Here is a 13068-nt window from a genome sequence, read left to right on the forward strand (position 1 = left end):
AAAAAAAAGTGTGACAGTATCCTCAAAAATCTGTAGGAATGATGCTGTATTGATTATCTAAAGAGGAGTACTATTTCAGTTGAAAAAAGGGTTTAAAAACTATCCCACAATCTTTTCAGTAAGAATTCAAGGTTTTTTGGAAAGTCAAAGCGGGTCAGATTTCGTTAAGACCCATCTTGCACAGGACACTCAATCCCAACCTGCAGGCAATTTTTACACTGAGACAACCTTGTAAACATCTTCCTTTAACCTTTATAACAAAATGTCAGGGTGGTTCCAAAGGTAATATTTTATTCACTGTGTAAGTCAAAGGATCAATAGAACTTATGCTCATTTGATTAGCTTATATTTCTTCTAACCTTATGCTTTACTGGACGTACAAAAGTCACCATTATATTGGATAACCCTTGTAGTATGGTGTTCGTGTTAAGTTGAAAACAATGAACCATTCTATTTTGGCTTTAGCCTTTCTCTGCTGGAAATACTGGAAGCCAAGGGCTAACTGACAAGTAGCGGGGGAAGGAGGTGAAATGTTGGTGCATGTGGCCTACTTGACCTTGGGCAGCCAAGGGCCTGAAACCACGGGGCAATTCAATGGGTATATCATTGAATGAGACCTAATAAGATGTAGGTTCACAGCAATGTACAGACTCCAAACTGGGTAAAAGCCTTTAAGAGTAGGAAAATAAGTAACTAAAATGAAACTCAGTGGTGGCTTGTCTCTAGTTCCAAAAACCAAACCAATATATTGCTTACCCCTCATTTACTTTAGTTTCTATTTAATCAATAGACTTCGGCATATATTGCTGATAAACTGACTTTATTCTCTTTGCTAACTTGCTTAATATGCCATGTTAAGATCACGATGATACAATTTGAATATCGATAGGGAAAAGTTCCAAATGAGCCCACTGAGTCTATAATAATGTGGCATCTCAGGGAACAAGACTTCTAAAAATAAGTGTTTTGAAATAGGACCAGCAGGCTCTTAACCATATGAAGAAAAAAACTTCACCATAAAAAATCAATTCTTTAAAAGGAGAAGAAATCTATCTTAGTGTTACATTCTCCAGCCTCATTCTGGTTAAGAGAGTTTGACATTTCAGGGCTGAACACACTGTGGAAACTTAATAAATATTGAAGCTTACAAACAAAAACATAACAGTGATGTGTGGACCAATTTTTGAAAACACTGAAAATCAATGTGCCCTTACTCTGCCTAATTCAGTTAACTCAATTATTTAATGTATACTTGAGTGGGTTTATACATAGCTATTTCATTTTTACATTAAACATTAATCAAATTACTTTTAATGTAAAATTTCCTTTATTTCCATCCCCTATCCCCCCAAGATTCCAGGATAAGGGGGAGCGTTTGTTTTAAATATTGCTTGTTTAATGTGAAAGCATATTTTAACATATTTGTTGCTATTATATTTCGCCTATAATTTTCATCACATATACCACTCACCCTATACCAAAACCATAAACTTTTTCACAGGCGTTTAATAGAGTGATTTTGCACCACCTTTGGGGGGAAAAAATCCCTCTTCCCCAATTACTGCAGTTAAGACTATTTCCTTTCTCCCAGTCATTCTCCCAGTTTCACCCCATATCCATCTCCATTTCTACACACAAGCATACACCCTCCCATCATGAACACAGGGCCTCAGTGGCTTGACAAGATAAATTAGAAAATGTAGGAATTCCTGAATAAGTTATCAGCTATTCACACCTAGCAAGCAGGTTTTAATTTTAAAAAGTTGAATAGTCTCAACTTTTCTGAATGGCCTCGACTTCAGAAACTCTGTAAACTACTTGTTTATAATCAGTATGTTTGGCAGAAAATTATGAGGAGTATTTTAAAATTTAATTGCTTTTATTGGTAAATATGATAACATTTAAACAAAGTGAATATTATGTGACTAAATATCTTAATTTTAAGGTATTAAGAGCGGGAAGGCAAGTTAAGTTCTAAGTCTTTTGAAGCAACTCAAAAATTGTATGAGTGTCATTAAAATACCAACAAGAAAACTGGAATAAATAACTGTGAATGTCTTTCACAAGAGAGATTCAGAAAGAGTAGGCTGTTATTCACTTCAAGGTTTCAGAGTGAAACTCTGCTCCCTACCTCAACTATCAATCACTCTCACAGGAGGCCACGTGCCTGCATGCATTTTTAAATTAAATGTTCTGGATGTGTTTAAATATAAAAGAAATAACAAATGATATATTTATTATTTATAATTGGAGAATTACTAACAATAAACAAATATGTATTTATATATATACTGTAGTTTTACTATAGAATGATGTTTCTCAAAGCGTCCCTGGACCAGCTTCTTAGCCCTGTTCCAGACCGCGTGAACCAGAAACTCTGGGGAAAGGGTTCACCAGTCTGGGTTTCCACAAGCCCTCTAGGTGATTCTATGCACACTAAGGTGAGAGTCACTGCCACAGAAAATTCTTGACATTCTCAATGACTATGTCTGAATACCTAGAATCCTCAAATTGACAAATATCTGATCAATAGAGACACTTAGAGATGATATAACTATAAAGCCAAAATTGCTTATAAAGCCATTTTCTTTACTAACAATCCCTACTTTCTTAGACATTTCCATGAACTCTTCTCTTCTATTACCAAATCCAATAAGTACCTAGGAGGTAGGTTGGGCAGGGGGAGGGTAGATTTTTCACAAAGAAACAAAATTTTCATCACCTCTAAAGAATTACTGCACGTGCAAGAACAAAACAGCATTGAAAGGGCCACGTTGAGACACGGAGACTGAGGGGAGCACTAGGTTCGCTTACTGGCTGTAGGGAACACTTTTCCTGGCCTGCGCATCCATGCCCCAGCTGCTATGATGGTCGCCTACTAATGTCTCACAGCTGCTTTTCTTCTTCAGAGAGGCGATCTCTGCTGATAGGAGCCCCCTATCCCAGGAGGTAACACACACTCCTGGCCTGGGAGGTAACTCATGTCTCTAGTGGTGGGCCACAGCCAGTGGTGTGCTGGAGCAGAGCCCAAGAGTCAATTGTGTGCGTCTCTTCCCAAGTCTGCCTTCGGTGAGGTCATGTTGGTAGCTTGAATCAGCCACGGTGGGGGTATTTACACCACGACAATTGGAAAACACTACAAATCAGTGTTCACCTCAGAGCTAGCGGATAAATGTTTACTAGCATACAATGACTGGCTGGGGTATAAAAGACCAGCTCTGCTGTGTGGTTCATACTCCAGAGCTTTCTCCATTTGAATCAAGACACAAAGCTACATTTTGCCTGAGATGGCATGCTTGCTCGACTCGTTCATCTTCCTTGTTATGCTTCCGTAACTCCCACACAGGCTTCTCCTGAAAGCAGCCCGTCTACCTGTGCACCCAGACCCCTGTTCTCAGGGTCTGCTTCCAGGGAACCTGACCTATAACACCAGTTAAATCATTAGTTAAGTGACTGCTGCACAAAAGCCTCGAAGAATATATGTTCAAAATCACAAAGAGCTACATGTCACGGACCTTTTGAATCACAATGATCAGATGAAAGTGCGAGCGATACATTTGAAACGGCAAGGATCTACTCTTTGTGTATGTGCACATAAAAGAAAGAAGTTGTTGGAAAAAGATGAAGCCAGCACAAATTGGGCAATTTTTTCTATCATGCTTCTCAAATTATGCTTTCATACCCATAGATGAATATACTGGAGGATTCATTTTACTTAATATGTTGGAGAAAAACATCTTTATATTAAAACATAACAAATCCATTTTGGAGAAGATTACAAAATTGAAATGAGGTTTAAAAAATAAACATCACAGAAAACTCATGCTCGTGGGAAAAGGAGGTAAACAGGTGGAAGGGGAGGATGCCCAGCTTCATCTCCTTGGCCATTAAGAGAACTGAAGTAGAAAAGTTTGAGAAGCACTGCTTTTGACAAGTACTGTTGATAGAAAAATCCAGAGTAGTTGTAAACTATAACTAAAAATATTAGTTTAGTATGGAAAGATCTTTTTTGAAAAAGTTTACTTTTCTCAGGACCCATTAAAATAAGAGTTACATTAGTACCATAGGCACATGTGTTCCCATAATACTCAGAAAATTGGTTAACCAAGAACAACTACTCAAAGCCACGGCTTAACTTAGTTAAGGTAAGATTGCATAAGGCATAATATTGGTGTCAATGTTAGCTGTGTAATTCTAAAAATTGTAATTGTCAAGTATGACGGGAACACAATAGGCGCCCACTCCTTGGGCTATTTGTTCTTAAATCATTCCTTGTTGTGCTTCTGGTAGGAGAGTAACATAATTGTGAAGTTTAAACTTGTTGCAACTTTGGTACATGTCAAAGGAGAATAAAAATACATACTGATTCCATATATATGCGTTAATGTATGATATTTGTCTTTCTCTTTCTGACTTACTTCACTCTGTAGGACAGACTCTAGGTCCATCCACCTCACTACAAATAACTCAATTTCGTTTCTTCTTATGGCTGAGTAATATTCCATTGTATATATGTGCCACATCATCTTTATCCATTCATCTGTTGCTGGACACTTAGGTTGCTTCCACGTCCTGTACAACAGAGACTAACACAGCACTGTGAAGGAATTATACTCCAATAAAGATGAATTAAAAAAATACATACTGACTGTGTGCTCCCATCTTCTAAGGAAATATGGAATTTTAGTTAAATAACTCACATTTTAAAACTGTTTCTAGTTAATGTGTTACAGACACCCATACATGCAAGCCAATACAAATTCTTGCTCTCTCAGCTTGGTGCTAAATAATAATATTCTCAGGAAAACTAAGATGCCATTAATATAGCAACTCCCAATACGATTTTATTCATGAAATAAATATTCACACTCTGTAATAAGATCAGATTTCTCTGGGTACAGGTTTTAACCGTATCATAGATGAATGAATGATTGAGTTTTTAGATCTGTTAATGCTGATACTGTATGACTTAAGTTTTTGTTCTGAATAGTCTTTTATTACCCAAGAGGCTTGAGGAATACTGTTTATAATCACTACCAGCCACAAACAAAGCTTCTGGAATAAATCCACAGTAAACAGGATTGGCGTATTAAAGGATCAGTTTTTGACACGGTTGTTTTCAAATAGTAGGAAGGGTGATATTCTCTGGAGGAATTTTTATTATCTAATTAAATATTTCTTTAGTAGAATAATGTCAGACGAACTCATTAGCTGAACATTCTGATTAGCCATGTTCTCCTAAATATTCCATGACCGGAAGAAGAGCTGTACAACTCTGATTTAATGCAGTAACAATGGTAACCAATTCTAGCTCCTTCTTTTATCACAGTCCATCAAAGGAATACAAAGAAGTCCAAATTAAAATAAGTTCAGTAATAAAAAGAACATGTGCGTTTTCCTACTATTCTAAAGCCTCTTCCTACCTTTAAGCAAAGTTCACTCAGTAATTATCTTATTTATGAAAGTAAGAGCAGAAGGATGTTTCTCTTATTAAACAAATGGCTTTGTGCTTTGAATGTGGAGGGCATCTCAAAACAGTCAAAAAGGGCTTCCCTGGTGACGCAGTGGTTGAGAGGCCGCCTGCCGATGCAGGGGACACGGGTTCGTGCCCCGGTCTGGGAAGGTCCCACATGCCGCGGAGCGGCTGGGCCCGTGAGCCATGGCCGCTGAGCCTGCGCGTCCGGAGCCTGTGCCCCGCAACGGGAGAGGCCACAACACTGAGAGGCCCGCGTACCGCAAAAAAAAAAAAAAGTCAAAAAGAAAGCAGTGTTGAATGTCATCAACTTATTTCCTCCTACCCACTGTTTTAAATCATTTGCTTGGTTCCAATGTATACTACACTTACGTAAGTTGTTTATGAAGAGCCAAATTAATAGTCTTTGCAATTGTTTTCCTTGGAATTTGGAGAGCTGACAAATGAATTAGTAGAAAATGGCAATTCTACATGAATTAGCTTTTAAGTCTCCCTAAGAGGCTGATGCAGAACTTAATAAGAGACTTATTAGGAGAAGTAGGACAACTTAATTCAGATTGATTATAGACTTCGGTGAAGACAGCTGGGGTTCAAATGAAACTGAAAAAGAACTTATATGCACTTCAAAGTATGCTAATCAGATGTCTGAAACAATTACTCTGCACTGCCTTTTCAGAAGTTTCAAAGGCAGGATGGGAATAGCATGGTATACGAAGGCTCTGTTTGCCTAAATCGAGGTAGGGGCTTTAAAAACACACACAGCACTCTCTAAAGTCAGATGCCTTGGGTAAGGAACGTGATTTGACATTGCTACCCTAAGTAACTTGCCTTTAACTTTATAAACAAAGCAGGAAATGAGAGCGAATACATGGCAACTAAGTAATAAGCTCTCCTGGCAACGCTAACTTACACTTAGTTTTACATCGGACAAATAATTTGGTTAGGAAATTTAAGATGATTAATTCCTACTTTAGTTTCTAAGCTCTAGTTAGGCCAACAATGACCATTCTATTAAAAAATAAATACTATACTTTTGAAGTATATAAGTGAGAGTTACTATAATATGCCTTCTTATAGATACATTCCCAGATATTAAAGGCCAAATCCTATGCTTTAAAAAATCACAATTGTGTGCTTTGAAAACTAGACAAAACCCTAGTTACTCCATAGGACAGGCATCAGTTCCATTTTTAACCCAGATTTATAAAGGATTATATCTTTTTTGTTTGCGTTTTCTTCTCCATCAAAGGCTTACATAGCACACACAGCATTCGTATAAAAACGATAACAAAAGCCTCCACAGAGCAATTCATTTGTAGCCAATAACAATTAACAAAATATTACTAAGCTTTCCTTTTCCTACTACAGGTAGTACACCTTATTCCTTGTGGAGATATCGATCCTTTATTCAGAGTGGGGAGAGCTTACGTATTTTGAATCATTTTAAGGGCTGCTCTGTGATGGTTCTGTCTGACCATGCATCCCCTATCTCTGTAAGAAAGGATTATGAACTTTCTCTATAAAACTCATATATAAGAAAGGATTTAAGGTCAACTCACATAAATGACAAATGTAACAAAATGGATAAAATAATAATAACATATTAGAACCAGGGTTAAGATGAGAAAAACAGTAAGGGAAGATATAGTTACGTGAACATGGCTGAAAGCTTCCGGCTTCCGAAGGTGGATATGAAATTCTAATATGTTACATCACATTTCACATTCCCTATCAGGAGGAAACATACTTGGTTTTCTCAATGTCAAATTCTGAGATAGCATTTCTTTGACAAATTTCTCAGATAAACCAAGCCACAGGTAGTCTGAAGAGAAGCATTTGCCAGTTTTCTTCTTACATTTTTATTTTTTTTTATTTTAAATTTTTTTTGGCGGTACGCGGGCCTCTCACTGCTGTGGCCTCTCCCGTTGCGGAGCACAGGCTCCGGACGCGCAGGCTCAGCGGCCATGGCTCACGGGCCCAGCCGCTCCGCGGCATGTGGGACCTTCCCAGACCGGGGCGCGAACCCGCGTCCCCTGCGTCCCCTGCGTCGGCAGGCGGACTCTCAACCACTGCGCCACCAGGGAAGCCCTCTTCTTACATTTTTAGATGTGAACGTTTGAACATAAAGTCAGTCAGGATGGCATGGCGGCTTCATCATCATAGTTCCTCTTCTACTACACACACCACTACATTATTCTCAATTATAATTCCAAAAAGGTCTAATTAAAATATTTTGTTGTAAGAACTTTAAGGAAAAACTCACAGAGTCCCTGTCCTTGACTTTTCATAGTAAAAAATGTAAGTTGCAAGTCTGATTAAAAAACAAAACAAAAACGTAAAATGCATAACTACATAGATGTGACAAATTTGCATATCCCAAGATGGCAGCCTGGGATAGCCTAATCATGGTGTGTGAAAAACTGTGTTTCAAGTCAACTGGCAAACTAAGGGCAGTGAAATGTTTCCGGCTTAAGAATGATGTAGCAATCTGTGTTAAAAAACCATGGTGGATTAGGACAAAGAGACAACTGGGGAAAACAACAACTCCCATGAACTTTTTCACACAGGAATTGTTCTTAAGAACAAAAATGTCATATGCAGACTTTAGTTGCAAAAGTTGTTCTACTTTATTAAAAGCTACATATGGTCCACTTATAGATCTATGTAGAACACTTAGTGATTCCAGGAGTTATTCTCATTCCCCATTACTACAAGGAAAGTAAGAACATTTGTATAGTCACATAAGCATTGGTGTTATTTCCAGTAAAGTGAGAAATCATGATTCTGCCCTTAAAATATTTGATAAGCAGTATGAATCATGAATTTTAAAAATAAAGAGGCATTTAAAATTTAAATTTTATTCTAGTGGTTATTCCTATGAAGCTATATTTGGAAGGGTGAGATTCTCTTAGTGAGCTGAATAGTCAATATTAACATTATGTTCCTTTCTCTTGATTTATGTACACTGTCCTAAAGATGATTACTAGTAATCACGCCATATCCATAGTGTCCCAGGACTTAGTTGTTTTATCCATTCTCCAAACCCAAAAGCCGCATTTGCTAATGAAATGAGGTAATGCTAAATCCCACAGAAACACACATTCCACAGTTACTTAAATAACAACTTCGTTAACAAATGAGATCCGAATGGAGGTGGATATTATGAGACAGTCACTGGGGTGATGAAAACAAACTGAGACGGGTATATAAAATATTCTTCTGGCTACCTGCCTAGCTATCCGTTTGGAGTTCCCTACAGCGTGGAGCCTCTGAGGGCTTAAACTGCTGAGTAGAAAAATGGGAATAGTGGTTTTCGGTACTCTTCTTCTTTTCAAAGTAAGTTTTAGTTAATAGAATTCACTCCTTATAAACCACCAACACGAAAGTTTCAGAGTTTCAAATCTGGTACCACTGAGATGCAACAGAAAAAAGAGGGGTTTTCATTCCCATTGCAAAATGAAGAGGAACTACTGAAGGGAAATAAATACATATGAATTCATATAATCTATAGTTTTAAGATATGCATAAAATATTTGTACAATACTGGTTCAGAAACCAAAATAATCTATTATGACCAGTACACACATATTCTTTTTTTTTTTTTTTTTTAAATTTTGGTCGCACCCCGCAGTATGTGGGATCTTAGGCCTCCGACCAGGGATGGAACCCGTGCCCCGTGCACTGGAAGGCAGAGTCTTAACCACTGGACCACCGGGGAAGCCCCATAAGCTCTTTTCAAACAAACGTTTAATGTATACATGTTTTGTTATTATTGGGATCAGAATGAGGTCTTACCAATTAGGGTATATGGGAAATGAAATTCGTCTTAGGATCAAGAACAGATGAGAGAGGGGAACTGAAAAGAAGACTGCAAACAGGGTTGGGTAAGGACCAGCTGATATTTGAGCTGTTCTGCTTTTAGTTAGTTTTTGTTATTAAGTCACGCTGTATACAGTCTCCATCCATATTCATTATCCTGCTAATGCTCCTGTGTGACAGATATGGCTCAGAATGCAGCCTTTATGTCTGCTCTAAAGCCTAGACATTCAGCCACTTGACTCATTAACTAATTTACTTCCTTTGGGACATTCTTTTATCTGCCATTTGGGGGAAAATTTTTCAGAATTTAGTTCCTATATTTTTGGACAAAATTCAGTATTTTTAATTCTAAATAGGTAATACATTTCAAAACATTAATTTTTATGTACACAGAAATGTTAACCATTGCTGTAAGTATTAGACGTGGGGTCATAGAATGCCGGTGAAGATATTTTGGAAGTTATGGTCAAATTTTTCATCTCCTTTTAAATCTTCACCTACTATTATAATGAAGAGCTTTTCAATTCAACACTAGACTGTAGGCTTCATGAGGACAAAGACCGAGTCTGTTTCATTTATAACTACACGTATAGCACATTTTATAGTAGCTCACAAACAACTGTTGAGTGAAGGAATAAAAAGAAGCTGAAATGGATTCCTTATATGTTGCTGGCACTGTGCTAGGAACTGTGAATTCAAAGACGTACAGCATGATCCTTGCTCTTAGGAACCTCACTTTCTATGGAAAAAAAAATACAGAAGTGACTTGCCACAATATATGTGAAGTTTAAGTGTGACAATGTAAGCATGTGTGGTGACCTATGAAAGCACTGAATGAAGGGCAGTTCCTTCTGCTTGGCGGGAGTTGGGGGTGGAAGACAGGGAAAACTCTAAGGGCAGATGCCCTCTGAGTTGGGCCTTGAGGGCTGAGTGGAAGTTCACCAGGCAGATAAAGTGGGCTGATCCAAGCAGAGAGAAGAACATATGCAAAGGCAGAGAGTTATGAAAAAAGATGGCATATTTGTGTAAAGGGGGGTGTGGTCAGTGTGTCCTGAATGGCCTAGAGGACAGGAGCAACAGTCAGAAATTTAAGCCAGGGCTAGGAAGAAACAGGCCACCTGCCCTCTGCGTTCACTGGACTTCGTCGTCAAGCAGGCAGCTTCCTGCAAAGAGTTTGGATTAGAGTTGGGAAAGAATGGAAATACAGAAATATCAATAAAGAAACGGTTCATTCATTCATTCCCTAACCAAATATTTAAAATGCAGTGTTTGTGATATGCCAGCTGCACTGACTGGGGAATGGGATTTAAGGATGGATAATAAAACAACCTGACTCTATACAGGTGCTGGGGACTAGAACAGGACGTTGGTTGAAAAGAGGAAAGAAAATATGAAGGAGATATTCTGAGGCAAAATGAGCAATCAAGTGCAGTCAATGAAAATGTAGAAGGATTTAAGGATGGATCTCAAGTTTCTAGCCTGAGCAACTTGTTGGATTATGACCCAGTAACTGAAATAGGAAACGCAGAAGAAAGGGCAGGTAAAAAGGGATATCGGTAGGGGAATGGGTAAACAGGAGGACAAATGGACTTGCTGTCAGAACGGTTGCATTTCAATCCTAATGGCATATGGGTTAGCAGATCAGAAAAGAGATTCAGACTGGGAATTTAGATTTGTCACCATCCATGCCATTTCAAACTGGGAGCATTTATACCTTAAGAAGAGAACTGAGCTAAGGGATTTATAGAATAAAAAGGGAACTGAGCTAAGGTTAGAAACTTGGGCGTACCAACATCTGAAGGGTGGGGTAGAGTTTCAGAACTGAGGAAAATAAAGGAAGAAGAAGAGTGTGGATGAAACAGTGTCATGAAAGCCAAGGGAGAAGAGACGTTCCTGAATGAGGGGGCTGGTAAACATGCCAAATGCAGGTGAGGATTTCACTTCTGCATTTGGATTTTGGAGGACTTTGGTTAGTTTTGACACTAGATAGATAGACAAAAGATGTTTCAAGTTGCTGGTTTTCAAAAGGATACTCCTAAATATGTATATTTTTTTCTTTATAAATACATTTATCATCTTTGTGCCATAAAGGAATTTAATTTTGGTCTCATGGACAGTATTGCAAATATAGAGTGATATTTCCTAATATCTGCAGTGGGCTAATCTAACTCAAAATTCTATTATACGCATTGCCTTCTCAGGGAAGGGCAGCATTACTGGTCTCAGCTCACAGTACTGTAACTCACCCAAGGCACATAATTCAGTTAGCAAAAAGGCCCAAACCTGGACTCCTGGCTCTTGATTAAATGTTGTAGTTTTCCCTACTCTGATACTAAGAACCACAAATACACACACACATGCACATGTAAATCAGACAATTTTAGTACACTTAAGTTAACTCCCTGATAGCAAAATCAAAATGATTTTTTTGCCCTGTAACTTAATATTTCATTTTGTATTACTGAAGACAGACATGATTAGATCACTATCTTCTCTTAGAGGAAATACCATGTGCCAGAAGACTTTGAATTTGTGAAAGATTTCGAATGTTTAAGGGCCCTATTTTTAACTTGGTGAGAAGAAAATACTGCAAATGAGTTCAGATTAGAACCTGTTTTGAATCTCTCAAAGGGCCCTGAAGCCAAGCAGTAGATGGTACCTTGACTTTCTCGAGGTGATCTTGGAGGGAGTCGATGAGGAGATCGCCCACGGGCTGCCACGATCCCTTGATCACTTCGGCTTGGCGCAGTTTGAGCTCCAGCTCATCCGTTGCCTCCTGAAGTTCCTGGAGTCTTTCGAGGGCCTCATCTATTTTTCTCTGCCAGTCAGCTGAGTGCAGGTTCAATTTTTCCCACTCAGTGTTGACCTCCTCAGCCTGCTTTCGTAGGAGCCGTGTGACATTCTGGGCTTTCTCCTCAGGAGGCAGCTCTAAATTGGTAAGACAACAAGGTTTTAGGCCACATTCATTTTCGTGTTTAAAAAAAAAGAAAACATTGTTGAAAAGGTCACACTGGAAAAAAGAAAGAGTACACTTTAATAAGAGGCCAACCTACTGATTAATGGCTCTTTTATACTGTGGCATACATTTTGATATAGTTTAGCACATCTGAAGTCATGTCTTCCTGAGTGAATCTGTTCTACTTTATATCAATCAGATAATCCAAGATTCATTTAAGCTACTGAGTAGAAAAACGTTAGGATGCACACCACAAGCTCTAATTTACTTCAGGCAGGCTCTTAAATTGAAAATTAGCTTGCAGTCTTTGTGACAATAAATTTCCTCCTCACAGATTATCTCTTCTGTTTCTTATTTTCTAAATGTTTCAATAATTGATCGCTAATCTCTTTCAATGTTTATTTATGAATGTGCAAACAGATTTATGCATGCTGCTTTATAATTCCTTTTTCTTTTTCAACATCAAGGTTTAATTTGAATTGATTCTATTTAACCTAGAAAAGATGAGAGCTATCCAGACACTGCCAGCAAGAATGGATGGGTCACTCTGTCACCACTGATCCTTCCATCAATATGTTATTACAGTTCCACATTCAATTACCTCTGGGCCCCTGGTAGAGTTTCTCTAGTCCTTCCAAAGGCTGCTCTGTCAGAAATATTCGTACAGTCTCGAGAGTACTCATGATTACAGGTTCTTTCGTTTTCAATTCCCTCTTGAAGGCCTGTGAAATGAGATGAAAAGAAATGCTTATGTGGCTTGTGGCATTCTTCTCAAAATTAATCCTGGGTGCTCAGAACTTGGTTACGAAATTCCCAGGTC

At 38.3% G+C, this 13068-nt stretch overlaps 1 protein-coding gene across 2 annotated transcripts in view; it reads right to left on the bottom strand.

Annotated features, from left to right (window-relative positions):
- DMD (dystrophin) overlaps positions 1-13068 on the bottom strand; it is a gene marked incomplete at its 5' end in the record, with an annotated part of 2126456 nt that overhangs the window by 348710 nt on the left and 1764678 nt on the right. For both annotated transcript variants that reach the window (XM_082864911.1, XM_082864910.1), the window contains 2 exons: positions 11952-12220; positions 12850-12970. In XM_082864911.1, coding sequence (XP_082721037.1) covers positions 11952-12220; positions 12850-12970 — 390 coding nt within the window. The remainder of the gene's footprint in view (positions 1-11951; positions 12221-12849; positions 12971-13068) is intronic.

This window comes from Leucopleurus acutus (genome assembly GCF_964270905.1).
Source record: "Leucopleurus acutus genome assembly, chromosome: X".
In the NCBI taxonomy this organism is placed as follows: Eukaryota; Metazoa; Chordata; class Mammalia; order Artiodactyla; family Delphinidae; genus Leucopleurus; species Leucopleurus acutus.